Source organism: Scophthalmus maximus, chromosome 17 (genome assembly GCF_022379125.1).
Source record: "Scophthalmus maximus strain ysfricsl-2021 chromosome 17, ASM2237912v1, whole genome shotgun sequence".
In the NCBI taxonomy this organism is placed as follows: Eukaryota; Metazoa; Chordata; class Actinopteri; order Pleuronectiformes; family Scophthalmidae; genus Scophthalmus; species Scophthalmus maximus.
Window position 1 is genome coordinate 6,637,501 of NC_061531.1, and position 22,877 is coordinate 6,660,377.

Below are 22,877 nucleotides of genomic sequence, written 5' to 3' on the forward strand. Positions count from 1 at the left end.
CACTTGGAGACTCAGCCGTCCCTCTTACATTTGCGACACCTCAACACTGTTGGCTTTAACTCCGTCATTGTATTGCTACTCATGCTGCTGCCGTTGTTAATGCCAACCGCTATATTGCTGAATACAGTAAATCTCTGTCTGCCTGTTGCTGTTGCCGCTGCTCTGTGTTCCTTGGTTTTGCACCCTGATCACTACCAAGGCCTAAAAGCTTTGTTTGCTTTCAAACCTCAGCAGAGAATCTTTCCCCAGGCTGCGTTTGTTACTGTGAGGCAAAATGTCCTTAAAGTAAATGTTTCTTTTTAAGACAAATTGATTGATGATGATTTCAGGGTCACAAGACAGAGCTTAAGTTTCAATTTTATCACATAAAATGAATCTGTAGTCTTCAAATTCTTTGACTGTGGTGGTTGCCAGGTCCCTGCTCTGCAGTACAGATGGGTGCTTAAAGTGTCGGGTGCAAAGCAGAGAGCTGGAGGGCAGAAGTTGTCATGTCTCTCTGTTTGCACGTGAACCTTCTTCTCTGCAGCGCTCAACAACATTGTCCCCCTGCACCCTCTTCTCTCCCTACTCTGGTCCCGCCTGGTCAACTGCGACGCCTTCATCACACCCGATGACCACAACGCTGATGACGATGATACTCTTCTTCCCTGTCTCTCTCATCCTCTTCCCTCGAACGGCCAAACCGTTCCACCCAATTTGCTGCTCTCTCCTCTCTCCCCCCTCTGGCCCCTTCTCAACTCTCTCCCGACCTGCCACTTGAATCTGGATTGGCCTTCGCTCTAAACCAGGACTACTTCGACATTGTGAAGAACCCCATGGACCTGTCGACCATCAAGCGGAAGCTGGACACGGGACAGTACCAGGAGCCGTGGCAATACGTCGATGATATCTGGCTGATGTTCAACAACGCCTGGCTCTACAACCGCAAGACGTCCCGCGTGTATAAGTACTGCTCCAAGCTGGCTGAGGTGTTTGAGGCAGAGATCGACCCCGTCATGCAGGGCATGGGATACTGTTGTGGGAGGAAGGTGAGGCAGGAATGGATGTTTTTCTTTAACATTTCATCCCATCTGTGCAGGTGTAGAAAGATATGAAATATTCCAATTAGTGAAAACATGCTTTTGTTCGAGCTAATTTATGCTCAGAATTGGGTTATAAAGTTTGGGAAATAGACGTATTCACTTTGTGGATACGAGGATTGTCGCCACTCTGATATCAGTATTGTAAATATGAAGCTACAGACAACAGTGTGATAACTTATCTTTGCGCAATAAATGGAAACGGGTAGAAGACTGTTTACAGTCTATGTTCTAAGCAACACTAACCAGCTGCTCACACTAGCTTATATTTAATGGAGAGTGGTATAAAGTTTTCCAAATAACCTTCCTTTTTGTCTCTTCTTGTTCCAGTTTGAGTTTTCCCCTCAAACTCTGTGCTGCTATGGAAAACAATTATGCACCATCCAGCGTGATGCTGCCTACTTCAGCTACCAGAACAGGTAAGGGCTTTCGACACATTGGACCACGAGCATGCACAGATCACAGACACGCAGGATTCACAAACCAGTATAGACACATAGACACCTTGCAGCCAATGAGATCAGCTTGTATGTGTCTTGTCGTATTTTGCACATTATATTTAATTTCCTACAGCATAGCATCAGTTAATCAGTGCAATCACAGATGATTTTTGATTTGGCTTTAAATTGTTACCCTGGCACCATCTCCATCTGCATAGTTCACCGTTTTGATAATAATTTTCATTATGTTGTCATTCATAAAGTGGGCTCCTGGCTTCTTCAGCAGTTATTCTTTGTTTCTTGTTTTCCAATGAGTAAATTTGCATGCACAACACACATGACTGCTTGTGTTTTCTGATATTGTGTAAATGGGGGAGGGGGGGAATCAATGCTCACCTCCAGAAGAAAGGTTCCCACTTTATAAATGAACTGGAAGGATGATGGGTCTCTGTTGCTTTACCATTAATTTTTTTCCTCATCCACCCTGTCATGTTTGGAGACTCATGTCCTCACCCCCTCCCTCCTCCGCAGCTCCTAGTGGTCTCTCATGTTGCTGTAATGTTGTTGTTGTTGTTTACCACTGGACGTCTGACGCTAATCTTTGCTTTGCCTTGGCTCTCTGTCCTCTGTTGGTTGTTGTTCACATCCTGTTCGTCCCTCCCTCCTCCATGTTCTCCCTCTCCCTCTTTGTCTCTCCATTGTCTTCGTCTGACCTGTAACGATTTATTCCACGCTTTTTTTAATATCCATTTTGACCTCCCCCTCCCCATCTCCCTTTCCACCCTGCCCTTCTCCCCTTCTCTCCCTCCTTTTTTAACGCTTGTGATGTCTGCATTGGCCTGCTTTGGTGTGACCAATCATCCACTCCGAAATTTACGCGCAAAATCAAAACACCCGCCCACACAAAAACCCTGCATCACGATTGGCTGCTACCGCCTGGCGACGACCTACCTTGCCCTCTGCCTCCTCCTGTGTGTGCGCCCCCTGGCCTGTCCTGCCCTGCCCTGATTGGCGGCTGCTTCCTCGTGCCCTCTCTGTGATTGGCTGTGCTGATGGCGAACGGTGTAGTTCACCAAAATATGGGCTTCTTGCTGACAGGTACCACTTCTGTGAGAAGTGTTTCAACGAAATCCAGGGCGAGACCGTTTCCCTGGGGGACGACCCTTCTCAGCCTCAGACGTGAGTACTCTCCCACTCACGGCTACCTCCCACACACAGCAGACGACAATGCTTAATGCTTATCTTGAGGCGCGGTCCTATATTTGCTTTAGTCTTACAGTGTCACATATGTATTCTGTTACTGACCCACCAGCAGCTCAGTAAAATATAAGAGATTAAAGATCACAAATGGTTCCATTTTTTATGGATTACTCCTTTTGTTTTGTCAGGCTGGTTGAAATGTTTGTATGTAAGATAATGTAAGCATTTAAATACAGGACATTTTCAAAAGATTTCCTGACATTTAATTAGCTAATCTGGGTTGTTTTTTCTCCTACTGAAAACCTTATACAATTGTCGTTCAAGTAATTGTATTACTCATCATAATGAGTGAACAAAAGTTAATGTGAAAAATTCCTAGTGCCCCTTTAAAACGTAAATTCCTTCAATTTTCTTTGAGTATATCAAGGTGGCCGTTCAAATGATCAGTATATTAATACATAGAATATGCAGCTGGTTGGCTCATTTTGAATTTGAAGTTTTTTCAGAATTTTGGAGACAGGATTGTGCTCAAAGCGTTTAGTTTACAGAGGATCACCTCGTCGTGTCAGTTACAGTGGTCTGTCCTCTGATATTTCCCACAGGTCCATCAACAAAGAACAGTTCCAACGAAAGAAGAACGACACACTTGATCCCGAGTTGTATGTGCCTTCTAAACTCATTACCTTTCTTTCTTTTGAATGATTTTGTACTATCTTGTGATTTTGTGAATGATTGCAGTGAGATAAACTTTTTTAAATTCCATGTGGCACAAATATCTTGGCTGTTGTTATTATTGCAGCTGCGTGGCTCCTGTAGAGGAACTAACATGGCGGCAGGTTGCCTCATTAACTGTGAATATTGTGTCTGCCTTTTGTCTTCTCCCTGCTCAGGCTTGTGGAATGTATTGACTGCAGTCGTAAAATGCACCAGATCTGTGTCCTGCATCATGACACCATATGGCCTTCAGGGTGAGCCAAATATCATATGCAAACTCTGGAAAATGAATTTGAATTTTTTTATTCCTTGAATATTCTTCTTTCCTGAAGCTTTAGAATCAGATAAAATATCTATAAATGTGCTGGAAAAGTACAATTAAAAGTACTTTAATTGTACAAGAAACATTTTGTGTAGCTGTGAACATTTCGTTTTAAACAAATTGTTAAAAGCTCTTAATCATTTACCATTTGTTTCCTTCCCCAACCACAGGTTTGTATGTGACAACTGCCTCAAAATGGCAAATAAGACGCGGAAAGAGAACAAATACGCATCCAAAAGTAAGTGGAGTCTGTCCATGTTCCAGCTCTGCCTGCCACCTTTAATACCAATCACACTTTTCATTCTGCTCTGATCACTTTTCATCTCTACTCTTCAAGTACCAGCAATTCTGAAAACTCAAACTATATTAATAATTAATGAGTCCACATTTTTTACAAACAAAATATAAAACTTTTACATCTTAGTTTGCATTTTTAAATTAAAATTCTTATAAATGGTTGTTTAGCAGATGGAGTCATGAAGTATACACATTTTCCAGTTTCTTTTCTCTGTAATCAACATTATCTACATCGCTTGAAGAAAAAAACTCTAGTTAAGCCTTTTTTCTCCTGCAGCCAATTAGAAGAGAAAAATATTGAAGGCAAATGAAAAATAAATCATAGATAAAATATTGAAAAATTCACATACCAAAGCAAATAAAGTTTTGCTTTTTCTCAAGCAAACACAATGGTGCTTCATATGAATGTGTTTCCGTACAACAGGCCACCAGTAGGACATAGCAGACAGTCAGTTGAAATGTGATTAATTAATCAGAATAAATGAATAATTATTTCATGTGATCGTTTCACTATAATAGTTAATCCACCACTTTTTTTCCCATCTTGTCTCTTCGTAGGGCTTCCCCAGACCAAGTTGGGGGGCTACTTGGAGTCACGAGTGAACGACTACCTCAAGCGGCAAAACAACCCAGAATCTGGCGACATCACCATCCGAGTAGTCCACGTCTCAGACAGGGTGGTGGAGGTGAAGCCAGGCATGAAGTCCAGGTAGGAAGGTCAACCTGCTGGTGGGGAAATCATCGTAGAACATATTTAGGATAATGGCTTAGTGATAATCTTTGATAACACAGTCTTAAAGTCTTAAACCTAAAATGAAGATATTATAACTCCCGGTAAAACTGTTTTCTGGGACGAAACTTGTGAGTGACGTTGATGAATTCAGGAACAATTAAATAGATCACTAGTTTGTCCTGGTGACAAACAGACTCACACACATCTTACTAATCTCTCTAAATGTACTTACATAAAAGTAAAGTGAATGTTGAATCTATCATAACAAGCCTCAAAAAAGACCTAGCTGTGTTAAACAAACACCAGGCTGATTCTGATGAAACTTTGTCAGACAGGTCAGAAGATGACATGTGCTCGTGTAGATACAGGAGAGAAGAGTTGATGATTTCACAGATGTTTTGCTCACCCGGCTCCATTTTTTTTTCTTAAAATCCAGGTTCGTGGACAGTGGAGAAATGGCGGAGTCCTTCCCGTACAGGATGAAAGCCTTGTTTGCATTCGAGGACATCGACGGCGCAGATGTGTGTTTTTTCGGCATGCACGTTCAAGAGTACGGCGCAGACTGCCCACCGCCAAATCAGAGACGAGTGTACATCTCTTACCTGGACAGTGTGCACTTCTTCAAACCTCGACACCTCAGGACAGCTGTCTACCATGAGATCCTGTTGGGCTACCTGGAGTATGTCAAGAGGCAGGGGTAAGAGAAGAGTTTAGATCCTCTCAAACATGATGCCGTCAAGAGATTTCACCCAACCAAGCGTCTGAAAATAATATCTCTGGAGGAAAACCTTAAATGCTAAGCTTAACTTGGCTTAACTTCATGAAAAAGGGCAAGCAGATGGAATAAAAGGAAGTCAGTTTACGTCTTTAGAGTAGACTCAATGAATATAACTACATGTCTCCCTGTCTAGGTTTACAACGGGTCATATCTGGGCCTGTCCACCCAGTGAAGGGGATGATTACATCTTTCATTGCCACCCGTCAGACCAGAAGATCCCAAAGCCAAAGCGCCTGCAGGAGTGGTACAAAAAGATGCTGGACAAGGCTGTGTCTGAGCGCATTGTCCATGATTACAAGGTGAGACATACTGTATATTATTTGACCAACAATGTGATTGACTGCATTTAATCACTACAGAATATTCTCAAGCACCAAGACCTTTATTCAAGTCAGTCCCAATGCACATATTCCAAGTCTGCAAATGCTGTTATTCTTTGAGAACAATAATCCATTTACTAGCTGTTCTGGAGCTTTCCATCAAAGCACATATATTAAGGGTTCAAATCCCGACAGAGGTAGAACCCTATGGTTTTTGTGTTGGTCCATTATTATTCTCGTTCCACGTCACCTAAAAATTGAGCTGCAGGGTGCAGGGGGACAATGTTGTTGAGCTGAAATAAGTGATAACTAAGAAACTTTGCGCCACAACTGAAGATTATGTGCATTAGGTTCTAAAACCCTAATTGTTACCAACCTGTAGGGGGCACAAAAAAAAGAATTTCACCAAAATTGTTGTGCATGCTATTGACCAAAGTTTTTGCCGCCATCTTGATTTGTTGAAGTGGGCGTGGCCTAAAGCATATATGCTAATAACTCTAGATGCCTATTACCTATCATAACCAAACTTGTTGGGAACCTCTCAGGTCATCTGTTGATAAAAACACACCAACTTTGGTTTACATCCCATGAAGGAGGGACAAATGGCAGAGGGTTTGGACCCTCCAAACGCCGCTTGCGACTATATTCTAATTCAAAAAAACATTATTTAAAAAAATAATTAAATCACGTAAAAACGGGAATTTTGATGGTATTTAAATTATTTACAATACCATGACAACTGGGCCAAATAGGATCATCTGAGATGAAACGTCTTCTTAAATTTAGAGGAAAGTTTCCATGGTCAAGAATGATCATCTCGATGACGTGTTGTGTTCTTAGACAGTGCAGAAGCTATCATTGACGAGAATTTAAAACTCATCTCTTTGTCCCTCAGGACATTTTCAAGCAAGCAACAGAGGACCGGCTGACCAGTGCCAAGGAGCTGCCATATTTTGAGGGTGACTTCTGGCCCAATGTCCTGGAGGAGAGTATCAAGGAGCTTGAGCAGGAGGAAGAGGAGAGAAAGAGGGAGGAGAACAGCACCTCCAATGAGAGCACCGATGTGAGTGGAGTAAGAGTCCACACGTTTTCTATCATCTTCATTCTCATTTATATCACAAAAATTGTGTTTGTTGTGGCAGCGTGTTAATATTTATTTGAACATTCACAGGTCACAAAAGGAGACAGCAAGAATGCCAAAAAGAAGAACAATAAAAAGACGAGCAAGAACAAGAGCAGCTTGAGCCGAGCCAACAAGAAGAAACCAGGGATGCCCAATGTTTCCAATGACCTTTCTCAGAAACTCTACGCTACTATGGAGAAACATAAGGAGGTTTGAGAGTTTAATTTGAATGGAGCAATAAATGCTTACTTTTTTGTTGTTCTTTTTTTATGTTCTGCTGTTTTACTACAGAAGAGATAAAGTTTATATTGGGCAAACAACTGACAGGAACCCTCAGTTAGCTGAAAATTATCTTTCAGCTAATTTTTGGGGTTTTCTAACTGAACTCATTCACTCTGATCGGCAGCATGATACTCTCACTGCTTGATTCATTATATTCTTGTCATCGATAATTGATTGCTTTTGACGAGGCACCATTTAAAATATATATATATATAATTTAAATTGCTTTAGATATTTTATTAATACGGAAACATACGTAAATACGTAACAATGAAGGTACTAAACATTCATGGAAATATTAAAATATATAGAACTTCAGTGAATTGTCTCACGTCACAAACCGTATTTGCATTTTTGAACTAACTCTACCTGTAACTGATGGTTGAGTTTGCAAATCATAAAAATAGAGAAAAAATAAACACTATTTGGCAAATATATATTTATAAATTGTAAACTGAGGATAAAGGAATCTACAGGAATGAAATGCTCCAATTGCTGTTGCATCATAGAGACACTGTTTGAGGAAATTTTCAGCTCACCTCCGCTCTTATTCCCTAGGTTTTCTTTGTCATCCGCCTCATTGCCTGCCCCACTGCCAACTCCCTGCCCCCAATCGTTGACCTGGACCCCATGATGGCCTGTGACCTGATGGACGGCCGTGATGCCTTCCTGACTCTGGCCAGGGACAAGCACCTGGAGTTCAGCTCCCTCAGGAGGTCCAAGTGGAGCTCCATGTGCATGTTGGTGGAGCTGCACAACCAGAGCCAGGACCGCTTTGTTTACACCTGCAATGAGTGTAAACACCACGTGGAGACACGCTTCCACTGCACAGTCTGCGAGGTGAGAATCGAGAATCAGTGAAATCTCCCTTTTTTGATTCGACTGGAAATCGAATTCACCGCGAGACATAGGTGACCCTGTGAATATTTTAAATACTGTTGTTTTCATCATTAATTTTTAAACCTTAGGTGTAAATACAGCACGCTTTGGGTATGATCAACTGCTTTATTCATTTTAAGCAATGAGGGGTCCCTGCACATGCAGAGTTGGATGCTGTGGGTTTACCTATTACCAGTGGAATCTTGGACACAATTTTCTATTTTCTTTCTGAATTATGTGTTTATCATTTTTGGAATTCCATATTTTGAGGTATAAGTAATATAAAGGAATGCTATATTCCAAAGCACAAATCTACAGGGTTTTCCCTTTCATCAAGTGGCTGTTGAATAAATAAGCGACAAGGTTTAAGTGTAAAATGGACAACAGAAGCTTGTTGGATAAACAGATGCAGGCTTTTTTTGTCTCCCCTCCAATTTTGAACGGCTAATTCTCTTGCTCTGCAGTCAGTTTTGCAGCAAATCCACTGTGGCTCCTGTTCATCATCTTCCAGTCATTGCTAGTTGTGTTCACTGGAGTGTCCAGCCAAGTGCTCCTGTAAACTGGGTCTCTGCGGTGGTGGTGGTGGGCAACTGATTTGTATCCAGTGGCACCAGTGAGCCCAAACAATAGTTCTTGGCTGGAGTGTTCGTTTTCAGCATTCCCAGCTAAAGTAAGAAAAATTCATGTAGGAAGAGTGACAAAGACTCACTCCTGGTTCTTTCGGCGTGACCCTTGAACAACAGCAAAACTGCAAAAAGGACTGTTACTGTAGGGAACAAGGGATAATCAAAAAACTGTCTGAGACAGGACTTACCAAAATTAACTGAATATGTAATGTACATAAAATGTATTTTACATGTTTTAACTATTCCTGCGCTTGCATTTATATTTATTTTCTCATCCCTCTTCTTTCCTTTCCTTCTCCAGGACTATGACTTGTGCATCACCTGCTACAACATTAAAGGTCATGAGCACAAGATGGATAAGCTGGGGCTTGGGCTGGATGACGACAGCAACAACCAGTCAGCAGCAGCTACCCAGAGCCCCGGAGACTCCCGCCGCCTAAGCATCCAGCGATGCATCCAGTCGCTGGTGCATGCATGCCAGTGCCGCAACGCCAACTGCTCTCTGCCGTCCTGCCAGAAGATGAAGCGTGTTGTTCAGCACACGAAAGGCTGCAAGCGCAAGACGAATGGTGGCTGCCCCATCTGCAAGCAGCTCATTGCGCTATGTTGCTACCATGCTAAACACTGTCAGGAGAACAAATGTCCCGTCCCGTTCTGTCTAAACATCAAGCAAAAGCTGCGGCAGCAGCAGCTGCAGCACAGGCTCCAGCAGGCTCAAATGTTAAGGAGAAGAATGGCCAGCATGCAGAGGGTGGGCCAGCCGGCTGGAGGGCCACCTGGAGGACCTGTGGGACTTCCATCACCTGGGAACAATGGTAACACAGCACCAAGTACCCCAACGTCTGTGGGAACCCAACCCCCAACTCCCCAGACCCCCACCCAGACCATGCCCCCAGCCATGCAACAGGGAATGGGTCAAGGAACTGGAGTCCAACAGCAGCAGCAACAGCAGCCAGGTGGGATGCCCTCGCAAGGTGGCATGCCTCCTCAACACAACCTTCACCACCAGTTTCAGCAGATGGCAGGTGGAGGTGGCGGGGCAGGGGGGATAATGAGTTCTCCCCAACATCAGCAGCAGATGCATACTCAGGTCCAGCAGCAGCAGCTGCAGCAAGGTGGAGTAGGGACCAACCCTCAACAACTCCAACAGCACCACAACAATTTGCCTCCATATGCCAGCAGACCCCCAGGCTCCTCCCCAATCCACCAGTCCCAGGGCAAACCAGTCCTCGGCTCTGCGACACCTCCCCACCCACAATCTGTTGGCAACGTCATGGCTGGAAGTGTTGGAGGCCAGCAACCTCCTAGCCAGCCCCAGGGCCAGCCTTCCCTTCAACAGCAGCAACAGCAGCCTTCCTCTGGCCCTCCACCGGCAGCAGTGGAGATTGCCATGAAGATCCAACAGGTAGCTGATGCTCAGAGGAAGATGGCTCTCCAAAGACAAGCTGCCCAGGCAGCTGCAGGCTTGATGCCTCCTCACCCGCACCATCAACAGGGCCAAGGTCAGCAAATGGGCATGGGACACCCAGGAGCAGTAGGGATGGTTGGACCTCAGGGCATGCCAACACAGACAGCAGCAGTGGCAGCTGCTCGGGCCCACATGGAACAACAACAAGGCGCTCCACCAGGGATGATGGTTGGTGCTGGGGGGCCGATGCAGCAACCCCCCCAGCAGGGTAATATGCCCCAGGGCCAGCTCCCCCCTCAGGTGCAGCTTCAGCAGCAGAGGATGGGTGCACCACTTCAAAACCCACAACAGCAACAACAGCAGTGGGCAGGCCAGGGGATGCCACCCCAGCAGAGACAAGCAATGATAAATCAAATGGGTCATCCAGCCATGATGGCAGCTCAACAGCAACAGCAAATTCAACATCAACAACAACAACAACAACAACAACAACAACAGCAGCAGCAACAGCACCAGCAGCAGCAGCAGCACCAACAACAAGCTCAGGGCCATGCTGCCTTGATAAATATGGTACAACAGCAGCAAGGTTCTGGTGGTGGACTCCCAGGGGTAACTCTACCTGGAGCTGCTGGTGGGAACATCCCCCAGGCAGCCCTCCAAGACCTGTTAAGGACTCTCCGCTCACCCAGCTCTCCCCTCCAGCAGCAGCAAGTCCTCAACATCTTGCGGTCCAATCCACAGCTCATGGCTGCTTTTATTAAGCAAAGAGCCTCAAAGTACAAGGGGGGCCCTGGTGGACCGGGTACTGTGCCGGGAGGTCCTGGTCCCACAGGAGGTCCTGTTGGTAATGTCATGACAGGAGGGGGCCCTCAGGTGAACATGAATTCTGCAGGTCCTGGTCAGCCAGGGATGCATATCGGGGGTCAGGGAGGCACGAATGTCAACATGGCCACGATGGCCCAGCTACAGCAAGTTCAGCAGCAACAACAACTTCAGCAGCAGCAACAACTTCAGCAGCAGCAGCAGCAGCAGCAGCAGCAGCAACAGCTTCAGCAGCAACAGCTTCAGCAGCAACAACTTCAGCAGCAGCGGCAGCAGCAACAGCTTCAGCAGCAGCAACAGCTTCAGCAGCAGCAACAGCTTCAGCAGCAGCAACAGCTTCAGCAACAACAGTTGCAGCAGCAGAGGCCAATGCTCAGTGGTTTACAGCAGCAACAAGTGGCAGCTCTCCAGCAGCAGCAGCAACAACAACAACAGCAACAGCAGCAGCAACAACAACAACAACAACAACAACAGCAAGGGGGAGGAAGGGGTATGCAGGGCCAGGGGCCACAGTTGGGTAATGTCAACACTGCCCAGTTTAGAGAGATGCTCATGAGACGGAATCTCCAGCAGCAGCAGCAGCAGCAGCAGCAGCAGCAGCAAATGGGAGTAAATCATGGTCAGTTCCAGCAGCCACAACCACCACAAGGACAGGGCTACATGGGACAGCCTGGGATGCAGCCTCCAACAGTGGGACAGGGCCCTCCTGGAGGTCCACCCCTTGGCCCCCAGCAGCCTGGAGGTCCCCCAGGCCAGCAGGGGCAAGGTTACCCAGGATCGGTGGCCCAGCAGCACAGGCTCCAACACCAGCACCACCTCCAGATGCAGCAGCAGAATGCCATGGCTGGCCTGCCTGGGGGTGATGCAGGGCCAGGTGTGGGGGGTCCTCAGCAGCCACCTCAGGGCCCTCAGTCCACACAAGGTGGCCCCCCACCTCCATCTTCTCAGGCCCTGCTCCAACAGGCCCTCCACCAGAGGCTGCTTCAGCAGCAGCAACAGCAGCAGCATCACCATCTAGGTCCTGGCGGGTCACCGGCCCAGCACAGCAATCCCATGAGTCCTCAGCAGCCGCAGCAGATGGCCCCGTCCCCACACCTGCAGGGCCAGGCGATGCCCACGTCCCTGGCCAACCAGGTTCGGTCTCCACAGCCCTCTCCCAGACCCCAGTCCCAGCCACCGCACTCCAGCCCGTCCCCGCGCATGCAGCCCCAGCCTTCCCCGCATCACATATCCCCCCAGATGCAGACGGGCTCCCCACACCCAGGCCACCTGAACCAGCACCATCCAGGTATGGGGGTCCCTCCACAGCAACAGTCAACAACACAGCAGCAGCAGCAGCAACAGAACTCTATGGATCAGTTTGGGTCGGACCAGAGCGCCATGTTATCTCAGCTGAGTGGCATGGCTGGTCTCCACGGGCCGGGGGGCAGCGGTCAGGACCCGCTGGGCCAGAACATGAATCACAACCCTTTAGACATCATGTAGGAATTCTACTAATGTGTCAAGTTGAGCTGAAAGCGCTCCGTGATCCTTCGCACAAACTGCACTCACCCAGGACAGTGTTATTGTTATTACTTAGCCTTTCTTTTTTTATACTATTACTAAATGTTATTTAAAATGTTTTCAATAAAGATGCATTGAACTGAACTTCCTATGGGAGATGAACAATAAAATCTTAAGCAGTCGTTAAAGAAATTAGAATAAATGAATTGTAAGTTATTGCTGTTAATATATTTTTTTGCCAATCGTGGACAAATGGGATGGGTTTTTCTCGAGCAGCCTCCTCACCTCCACATCTTGCAGAGTAGAAGAGAGGTGATATTTTCCGGGGGGGGGGGGGGGTAAATGGGAGAACTCGCCTTTTTTTTAAGAAATGTTTTTAAGGTTTTAAACACGGTCAAGAGGAAATGATTAAATGCAAAGAACTTTTTTTAATTTTATCACTTTAGTTTCCCATCATTCAGTCGGTCTTTCTGTTTTGCAGAGTGATGTGGATTATTATTATTATTATTATTAATGCAAATCCAAACATGATGCATATCCTCCTTTTTCAAATGTTTGGTTTGCTTTATTTATTGTTTTCTCTCGGGAGGGGGGTCGGGGGGGGCGAGGGTGTTATGTACCCTGAGACTGCTTCAATTCTTATAGAAATATATTTTTGTTATTGACTGTTTGGGGGGGGGGGGTTAAAGTGCATATTTGATTTTGCTGTAGACGTCTTTAGTTGGGTCTGTCCAGGGGGGGATGATGAAGTGTCAAGTGTTTTATTGCAGCGGTCGAGGGTCCGCTGTGAGTATGAGATGTTGACACGTTTGCGATGTCCCGAGTGGCCTCTGAGTCGGACGTCGGCCATGCTGGACGGGACTGATCCCTCGCGAAAACATGCAAGCCCCTCCCTCGAATGTGTGTGCACTCCTTCCTTTTTTAAGACACTTAATACGGGGCAGTGGAGGCTTGGGGAGGGGGGGTGCATACCTGTGTGCCTGTAACATTTTGAGTACATGAGCTGGGACGTGGAGGAGAAAAATAACAGTGGGTGGGCTTGGGCTCCTTTTTAGTGTTTTTGTTTTTTAGGATTCTGCTGTTTGGAGTAAACAGAGGATTTTTTCGATCCAAATGAACTGTGTTGCACAGAACTGAGGAGAAAGGAGGAGGAGGCCCGAGCGCTCGGCCTCTGTCTCTTTCTGCCTCGTCCCCGTTGCTGCTTCCCTCGGACTTTTAAATCCCCACCCCCTTTCCCCTTCTCCTCCTCTACAAGGGGAAGGGGGATCTTCCTTCCTCCTCAACTCCATCTTTATCTTTCTGAACTTTGGGATTTTAATTTAATATTTTTTACTGTACAAAGAAACATGAACTGTGGACTCAAATACTGTTTTTTATAATAAAATGAAAATTACCAATAGTGACCGTGTCCTGCACGTTTGTCTGAACTGGTGAGTGGGTTGTCCAGCATATCAGGCGTCTGCCTACAGAACAGAGAAGCCTGTTCTCAACAGGATTTTTCTGACAATGAAGATGCTTTTACTCAATTATATCTAATTGAGAGAACTTCACGATGACAATATGAAATAATTATTCCTTTTTTTTAATGTTGTACAAGCATAACAGCATGTCTGCAGCTGATTTAGATGTGATGACAGAGGCTGGCTGCTGTACAAATATAATGGTGAGTATCCTGACACAGGACATTTAAAGAAGTGTAACATTCAAATGTGCAGCTCTGTCTGGAGTTGTCATGTTAATAATTATTAGAATTACTAATTATAATATAAGATGGCCTAGTGGCAGCACTTCAGGTATGTATCTAATATTTGGTCTTATCATGGTTGGGTGATATGAAAGAAAGTTTGACCCCTTTGTAAAAGTATTCAACTCACCTCAGCCTTACTTATAAGGATTGGATATTATTTCTAGTATTTCTACAGCTTCTTATCATATCCAGTTGAGGTTACACTGTATATATTAAACCTTGCTAAGTTAACTTTTTCTTTTCTTTTCTTTTGATTTTAGCTACATTTTCTTGAGAGAGCCATTGATGAACTGAGCCTGCTTCATAGTCTGACTCCCATGTAACATCTTGTCCGGAGCCGCAGGAGGACTGTCTCATGACGCAGGGTAAAACCATGACACTCTTCTTATCTGGAAAAAGTATGACTTTATCCATAATCCAGAGATATGAACTTAATATAAATATTTATCTGGTGCACTGAGAAAGTTTTCTTTTGTTGCCAACCTCGCAAGCTTTCCTCGATTGCTTTAACACCGTTGTCCACTCTGACGTCACGTTTTGCTGGTTTTTGACACAATGTATCTGCAAAGTGCTCAGACACTCACAAAACATTTAACACAATGCAACAAAGTCAAATGTTTCCCTGAAATGCCACAGCTTGTGGTCAAATGTCTTCTTTCAATCAGTCATCACACAACAAACGACTAATTACTTAATTCAGCGATCAATATGAACCAGCAGCCTAACTGTCATTTATGCTGTGTGTCATGGACATCAGCTGGTTTACAGTGATCAGGATGGTCACAGGTGCTTTTAACACACACACACACATTCTTACCACTGGACTAGTGTGACTCAGTGCAGTGATTTCATCACAATCCAGAAAATCCTCAGGACTGGGATTGTTGCTGAATTAGGGATTTATCAGTGATGTTTCTGGTTAACATCTGCCCACACAACCCCACCCTGCACCCACTCCCACCGCTGCTCACCTCAGACATACTGAGCCCATGATTCAGACCGTCGACTTGCACTTGATGGCGTCACTTACAGTAATTCGTCTTTCCTGTGAACAACACGCCCCCTAGTGGGCGTGTTGTTCAATTATCCAGGCAGCAGTAATAACGAACAGAGAACACATCCAGCGTTGGAAATCATTACTATATTACTACTTTTCCCCCTACACACAAATATATATATATATTTAAAGATAATTAAGTTAAACGTGCTCCGCTCACAGCTAATAGAGTAGTATCGTGTGTCCAGACGGATCATGGTGGATGTTCACTGTTCCAAAGTATTTCTTTTTACAGCAGCTTCAGAGAGCACGCACCCTTTTATTGTGCTGTACGTTTAATTGTAGATGGATAATGTATCCAAATCCATTCAAGTGCAAACAAATTTTTTAAAAAGGAAAAAAAAGGTGAAAGAAACAAAACATGTTTTGATGAAAAAAAAGGTTTATGTTTTAGAACATAAACTGAATTTATTTTTTTTTGCTAACAAAATGGTTTTAAGGTCTGAAAGGGGAGTATATATTGACAGTGTGTGGGTGAGTTTTTTTGGGTTGTGCTAATGGATGACAAAATGAGATGGAAATGTACAGTACATGTAAAACAAAGGTGGATTCTGTACGCTTCTCTCCTGCCGATGACTGTGAGAGGCGCTGTCGGCCACAAACAAAACAAGTGAGCAAGTCTGCACAAACAGTTCAATGAACTTCTGAAATACACCAGAAAAACTCCTTAAGTTGTGATGTGATGAAGGGTTTCTGGGTTTCTTTTTCTTAACTGATATTTATTGTAAAACAAAAACAATAAAAAAAACACTTTAAGTTCTTGTTATCAATGTTACACGTTTTGTACATATTTATTGGAAATGCAGTCAAAATAAAAAGTCATTTTAAGAGAGAGGAGACATTTGACAGATTATCGTTGTCTGATAACGGACAGATTCAGACACAATAAGTGACATAAATTAGTTTAGCTTATACGTGTGACATGCAATAAATAATATCTCACTACAGTCTGACCTAACGTACATTTTTCTTCCGTTTGTACACTACCCTACATGGCGTTGACAGCAGCAGTGAAAACCAAAATCTCCTCCTTTTGAAAACGCACAAAGGCTACTGAGAAGAGCGGACTATCAATTGGTAATACAAAAATAGAACCAGGTAGCATTTTATACTTGTAAAGTAAAAAGACGACCGACAGCGAACACAACTGTGTACTCTTCTTTTTGTGTGCATCCGTCGCCCTTGAAACGCGGAACTTCATCTAAAGCAGCAGGCACTAATTCTATCTCTTTTGTTTTTGTGTCACTTGTGACGGAAATAAACCTCTTCAATACGACACAGGACGAGGCTTTGTGCGTGTGCGGCACAGACTGACAGGGCATGCGGTTCACTCAAATACTGGAAGAAAAAGAAAGAGAGAGACAGGTATCTTTACAAAACATTATTTGTAAGAAAGAGGAGCGACTGAAACGGGCCCCCGTGAACGGATTGGAGAAGTGAGACCAACGTCTGCCTGGAAAGCACTGAGGACGACTAGAAAAAAGGTAGCTGCGTGGAAGTAGTAATGTGGACTGTTAGGTTTGTTTAGGCCGCTGCCTCACCACCTCGCAGTAAACCCAGCGGCCCCAGGAATGAAACCCTACCACTGCAATCCAGTGTGATCAGTTTATTGCAACAAATGATCTGAGCCATTTTATTTGGGGGCCTCGGGCTTCCTGTCATAATAATAATAACAATAACTGAGCGACAATGATGAAATCGCCACTAATTTCTTCAGTCGATGGCAATGACGTCTTCATAAAACTCAGTAGGAAATGAGTGTAGTTTTGTAAACGTGAACTTATCTTACACACACGACTATTTACATGTATAAAATGAGTGACAAGTGTATATATTTTTTTAAATCGCTTCCTCTTCATTCAGTAGCCCTTAAAGAAGCCTTCAGCCACCATGGCTTCTTTAAAAGTCACCGTCAGTGAGTTGATAGTCACCTCTGTCTCAATCACCTTCCCGGGATGCTCTGCTGCAGCGGGGGCGGACTGACTGCCCGGAGTTGTCGTGGTGGTGGCACTCTGATTGTCGGCTCTCGCCTCCTCGGCAGTGGAGCAGGCGACGACGGCGGCGGCGGCGGCGGCAACCGCCGTCTCGCTGCTCCCCTGGACGCTCACTATCACCGTGATTGTGTCGTTCCTCTCTAATCTGGGACACTCCGACCCTGACTCCACCTCCTCCACACCTCTGTCCCAATTTGACCTGTCGCCCGCGGTGACCGCGTCTCCTGCTCTGGCAGCGGGCACTGCAGCGCTGTCCTTTGATTGGTTGCACGCAAACGTTTCACACACTCTGCCATCTGATCTGTCAGTCCATGTTTCTAAGCCTTCCACTGTCAGGTCGGCATCCACCTTCTCCTCCACTGCCAAGTCCTGTCGCTCCAGCAGGGGCGGGGAGCTGCACTCGGACCGACCTTGGAGAGGGGAGAAGCAGGGTTTTGTTTATTTATGCAGGTCAAATGTCACCATTGAGCTTCTGAATGTCAAAGCGATTAACGTGGGAAAACCAACCGTATAAACTGTCCTCACGTATTTCCTCGACACTGCTCTCTGACTCCTGCTTCTCTTCCTCGATGATGTCCCTCCAGTCCCCCTCCATGGGCTCCTCCTTCGTCCTCAGCGGGCGGAGGGGTCTGTCTGGCCCTCGTTTAACCCCCACCCTCTTCCTCCTGACCTGGCTACAGAACATGCTGCTCCGCTCGCCCTGGTCCACGTCTGTACTCATGGAGCGGGTGAGGGAGAGACGCAGCCGGGGCGGGGGCTTCTCTGCAACCTTTTGGGCGCTGCGGAGATCCATGGCAAAGATGTTCTGGGGCAGGGGCGAAGTACAGGTCAACACATGACTCACGTTTTAAACAAAATCTACAACAACAACAACAACAGCAACAAAGCAGTAATGTAGTTTTCTAAATTGAAGGAGAATTCGCTACTTCCTAGCGAAACGCCATCAGGAGTCAGCCACTGCTATTGAATGAATCTGCTCTTAGCTTTTGGGAATTGCTAGCTAACTGCATCTTCCGCTATCTCACCAGCCGTTTCACCTGTGACTCGTCAGAATAAGGTGGATTGGAAATGTGGTCCTGAAGGACGTGTGCTCTGTGATATTCTATAATTTTGTTATTGTCAAAAAATCCAATGAAAAAAGACTAAAAAACACCAATGAGTTGATGGGTTATTTCACCTTGGGCTTGAGTCTTAACATGTTTATTGTGCTACAAACCAGACTTGTGTAGTTTTGAAAAAGCAAGCATTTAGGGGGGGAAGGAAGGTCTGATGAAAAACAAAGCATTATGGGAGATGTATGATTCATTCTTTTTTCTGTGTGGTGGTTGTTGTGCGATCCATCCAAAAGGACTAAAACTAAGGATATGTTGGCCTCTGCTTCTTCAATTTGACCCTACTTGTTTTCATCGGCCTCGTGCCAGTTCCCCAACTTGATGAAAGTACAGTACTAAACTGATGGAAAAGCCCTTTTTTTTTATCAAGAATACATTCATATATTTAAGGATGTTACTAATTTGTTCGCGGAAAAAAAATTCAGCCAACAATCGCCGGTGAACGTGCCGTTAAAAACAAACAAGCCCTGCCCAGCAGTCGCGGTTAATGAAGGAAGTGTAACAAAAGCTCGAGAGACAAAGAAGAAAAAGTAAGTGTCTCTACCCGCAGCACGAGCCTCCTGGGTCTGAGACCTTTCCTGCGATAGGCCAGAGCTCTGATCTTCTCCTGACTGGAGAGATGGTGCACAGAGGGAGAGGGACGGGAGAGGACAGAGACAAGGTGGCAGAGAGAGAGAGAGAGACAAGGCTGTAAGCAAGAGACTCCAAAGAAAAACGAGAAGAAAAAAATAAGTCCTTTTTCAAGAATTTCCTTCATTACTCACTTTTCTTCGTAGGCCAGGACCAGGCGCGGGTCCAAAATATTTTCCTCCGGTTCCCAAGTACTGTACCTGCCAACACACACATTCAAATCTCCTTTATCCATCCACCTATTCTATTTATCTTCCACAGGACACGGTGCTCCAGCGTCAAAGAAACGCATAATAAAAAGTCTCCTGAGTATATATCGAGGGAATGAGGTCACTATGACTCAAGGCTTACTCACTTTGGGGGCCATCCCTGCCATTTCAGTAGGTACTCCACATTACCCTGTGGAGAGAGCGAGGGAGGGGGGGAGAGGAGAGGAGAGGGGAGGGTGAGCTCAGAGGAGATGCAGCACAGTGTCTCTTACACATTCACACAACCTGCGCCTCAAATCTGCAGAGTTGAGCCACGGAGAGTCCGTGGCTGCTGAGGAGGGGTAGAAGAAGAACAATACATGGGATGACTGTCACTTTAAAGTGTGGAGTGATGGAGGAGGGGAGGGTCATGGACACATTTCTTTTCTGCCTCTCAATCGCTGTGTGTGTGTGTGTGTGTGTGTGTGTGTGTGTGTGTGTGTGTGTGTGTGTGTGTGTGTGTGTGTGTGTGTGTGTGTGTGTGTGTGTGTTTTTCCTCTCTCTCCCGGGGATGACGTCAATGACAGCGGGGCCGGGTGGCCTCCGAAACAGCAGCTCGTCTCTCTCTCTCTCTCTCTCTCTCTCTCTCTCTCTCTGACGCCACATGGCTACACGCGGACCGGCGCACGAGCTCCTGCTTCTTTTTCTAGAACATTACACCGGCGCCTCCTCGCACATAGGTGGGGCCGAGGGGGGGGGGACGAGGGGGGGGACGGACGGACGGACGTGTAAACAGTTGTGCGCTGCGCAACGCTCGAGTCTCACCCGCCAGCTGCAGCGACCACCACCACTCACCGAGTGCACGATGGTGTGGGGGACAAAAACGATCGCGCACATTATCACCGTGTCGTGGCGCGTTATGGTACACTGTCCAGTGTCCTGGTACTGTTGGAGGGATTGTGGTGTAACGCGCACACTTTGCATTCACATTACAGAACACACACCCCTCTTACGTGCACACGCCGAGCTAACGTATCCTCCGCTGCGGGGTTTATTATTATTATTATTATTATTATTATTATTACTACTACTACTATTATTATTACTACCATTCGTCCACGACATCTCCCCCCCGAATGAGCGGGTCCCCCCCGTCACGCAGCAGTCGGCGACATTACGCAGCAGTTTCCCCCGGATACAACGGCTGCGCTCGCTGCCGTCGGCCGAACCAAGTGCGCAGCTCGCCGCGCGCCGGCCGCACGCAGGACAACACACCCCCTTCCACATTTTACTACAGCTGCGTAGGCTCCTCCGGAAAAAAAATAATAGAAAAAACACACACACACACACACACGTTCGTGTTGCAGCAGCCGGGAGGTTACAGAGAGAACAGTGTGCCACTTTGACGCCGTTACTTCAAACTGTTGTTGTTGTTGTTGTTGTTGTTGTTGTTGTTGTTGTTGCGTAAACTACAGACGGGGCAAACGGCGCAGCCCGGTGTGGCGGTGTTGTGCACCAGGACGGATGGTGGTCAGTGGGCACACACACACAGGGGCAGCATCCTCGGGCTCCGGAAAAAAGAAGTTATGTAAGTTGCGTGAAGAAAGTGTGTGACACCGAGTCGTCCGTCTTACCTTTCTGACTCTCTTCTTCGTGATCGACTCGACGGCGAACACTTGGTCCCCGATGGATGACAGCTCCATCGCCGCGCGCTGCTCCGCACGCTCCGCGAACTGTGCCTGTGCTGTTATGTTGAAGTGTACAAATGAAAACACACAAGGGAGGGGGGGCGAAAGAAAAAGAAGAAGCCCGGAAAAGCGGAAACACCGTCAAAGTCCCGCCGCCGCCGCTGCTCCCTCGCGGTGCGACTTGTTCTGAGCCTTCGCCCTCACTCCGAACTCCGGCAGCCTGCCTCCCTCACTTTTTAAAATCTGCGACACATCAACACTGGTTCAACGCGCCGCTTTAAGTCGGGCGCGCTCCCTTTCCATTGCGTAGGACCGAGCCCCCAAAGTGCGTGCCCGCAGCCGCGGGGCCGCGCACGCAAATTGGAGCAGAGTGCAGAAGAGCGAGTGAGGAGGAGGAGGAGAGGAGAGGAGGAGAGGAGGAGAGGAACCACAAGGTTATTGTGAAACGAAAGTTCAGGAAGGTTGAGAAAAAAATACACACCAATGCACTCTCAGGGATTTCCACAACAGTTTTAAATCGAAACAGTATATTTCTTTAAACTCGCCCATTAACGCAGTTGACTCATTTTTCACCTTTACCTAACTTTTTAATAAGGCCTGAAGTGAAATTACAAATTAGATTTGATCTTTCTGAGTTTACACAAACCAAATGCTACAGCAAATTGGAAAACAACAATTCATCATTTAGAGACATTTTATTCATGTCACAGTAAAAATGAGGCTGGAGAAAGCGGCCCATCTTCTTAGCCCAGCTTCAAGACTGAAACCAAGTGACAACCCGTGACAAGCCTCGAGTTTAGAGTTTTGTCCACTGTCACTTAGTTTTTTTTAAACCAGAACTCCAGTTGAGGCCGTGTTCTAGGACCATAACACGATACGAGAGTGCAAATGTGAATGGTTGTACACTGTTCTTAGATGTTTTTAACGGCGGTTGGCAACCAGCGTAATAGGTGCATTATCGGCACCTTCTGCTCCGGAATTTGTTGTTGTAATAGTTTTGAAAAAAAGTTGTCGTGTGATGTTAAAGCCCCAGTGTGTAATTTTTTTACTTTTCTGGCAGCATCTGGTGGTAAAGTTGCAACCCGCAACCAACTGAGCACCCGACAGGGGACGCTTTATGGTGGCGCACCCCTAATTCCATTTCCTGTTTCCGGCAGCGCTGAAAATTCAACGCGAATGCGACGTATTCTGGACCGTTTTGTGCACCAGGCGTATTCAACATGAAGTGGCAAACATGGCAACTTACACGAAGGTCGGGTCCATCTCATGTAACTATATTCAACTCATTCAAAGTTGGACAAAAAACAATTTGGTTCTTTGTTGCAGGTGATTATACATATATGAACCTTTTGGACAGAGCCAAACTGTTTCCGACCATTTTCAGTGTTTATGCAAAGCTAATTGGCTGCAGTAACCGTAATTTTCCGCCAGACAGCGAATAAGTATTTCCGAAATGTAAAGATCTTCTCAAATTAAGTTGTGTTGTTAAATCACTGAAGTCCAGCCTGAGCGTGAGACACAAAGGGAGCTGATGTCTTTTTAAGAAACAGAAACAAAGGCTAGAAAGATCAGAATCTGCAATGGAGATGAAAGTCTTGCTCCGCTCTCTGGAAGCAATGTCCACACCTCCAGCTGCGTTTGATCCAAATATGGAACTAAACAGCTAAACTCTGACTAAAAGTCTTAATTTCACATCCTGAATGCTAAGCAACCTCACTGCAGAGAGGAGGGCTGGAAATAAGGTTCCGAGTTCTTCACAGATAAACAACTCAGTGATGATAATGACTGCTGATGTTGCAGCCCACATAAAAAAATTGAACTGATTCTTAAAATCTCTGTTGAGCGGTGTGATCACAGCCACTGATCACACACAGGCTTATCTAATTTTATACCTGAACATCTTCACGTCCAGTCCCCACGTAGAACAGCTTAAAA

The 22,877-nt window shown here is 45.8% G+C and overlaps 2 protein-coding genes across 5 annotated transcripts in view; one reads left to right on the top strand and one right to left on the bottom strand.

Annotated features, from left to right (window-relative positions):
- ep300b (E1A binding protein p300 b) overlaps positions 1 to 13,925 on the top strand; it is a 29,819-nt gene extending 15,894 nt beyond the window's left edge. Inside the window, exons 19-31 of the mRNA XM_047328165.1 lie at positions 789 to 1,028; positions 1,410 to 1,498; positions 2,618 to 2,698; positions 3,322 to 3,378; positions 3,610 to 3,687; positions 3,926 to 3,993; positions 4,611 to 4,761; positions 5,222 to 5,482; positions 5,697 to 5,862; positions 6,779 to 6,946; positions 7,055 to 7,216; positions 7,847 to 8,128; positions 9,095 to 13,925. Coding sequence (XP_047184121.1) covers positions 789 to 1,028; positions 1,410 to 1,498; positions 2,618 to 2,698; positions 3,322 to 3,378; positions 3,610 to 3,687; positions 3,926 to 3,993; positions 4,611 to 4,761; positions 5,222 to 5,482; positions 5,697 to 5,862; positions 6,779 to 6,946; positions 7,055 to 7,216; positions 7,847 to 8,128; positions 9,095 to 12,508 — 5,217 coding nt within the window. The 3' untranslated portion in view covers positions 12,509 to 13,925. The remainder of the gene's footprint in view (positions 1 to 788; positions 1,029 to 1,409; positions 1,499 to 2,617; positions 2,699 to 3,321; positions 3,379 to 3,609; positions 3,688 to 3,925; positions 3,994 to 4,610; positions 4,762 to 5,221; positions 5,483 to 5,696; positions 5,863 to 6,778; positions 6,947 to 7,054; positions 7,217 to 7,846; positions 8,129 to 9,094) is intronic.
- Positions 13,926 to 16,098: 2,173 nt separating this feature from the next.
- cbx7a (chromobox homolog 7a) lies at positions 16,099 to 21,913 on the bottom strand. 4 transcript variants are annotated; one of them, XM_035616005.2, is made up of 6 exons: positions 20,889 to 21,913; positions 19,422 to 19,465; positions 19,201 to 19,266; positions 18,981 to 19,047; positions 17,850 to 18,129; positions 16,099 to 17,734 (listed from the first exon to the last, which is right to left on the bottom strand). In XM_035616005.2, exons 1-6 carry the CDS (start codon positions 20,955 to 20,957, stop codon positions 17,190 to 17,192), a joined length of 1,071 nt encoding a protein of 356 aa, XP_035471898.1. In that variant the 5' UTR covers positions 20,958 to 21,913; the 3' UTR covers positions 16,099 to 17,189. The 4 variants fall into 4 exon arrangements, with proteins under 4 accessions (XP_035471898.1, XP_035471897.1, XP_035471899.1 ...); XM_035616004.2 differs by having other exon boundaries at positions 17,832 to 18,129; positions 20,889 to 21,416; XM_035616006.2 differs by lacking the exon at positions 18,981 to 19,047 and having other exon boundaries at positions 17,832 to 18,129; positions 20,889 to 20,921.
- Between the last annotated feature and the right edge of the window lie 964 nt (positions 21,914 to 22,877).

Bases quoted from the DNA above. Each gene is read 5' to 3' on its own strand.
- cbx7a (XM_035616004.2), bottom strand. From the start codon at position 20,957: ATGGAGCTGTCATCCATCGGGGACCAAGTGTTCGCCGTCGAGTCGATC. The intron at 19,466-20,888 runs GTAAGACGGACG...CTCTCTCCACAG, and splicing joins CGAAGAAGAGAGTCAGAAAG to GGTAATGTGGAGTACCTACT. The intron at 19,267-19,421 runs GTGAGTAAGCCT...GTGTGTTGGCAG, and splicing joins TGGCAGGGATGGCCCCCAAA to GTACAGTACTTGGGAACCGG.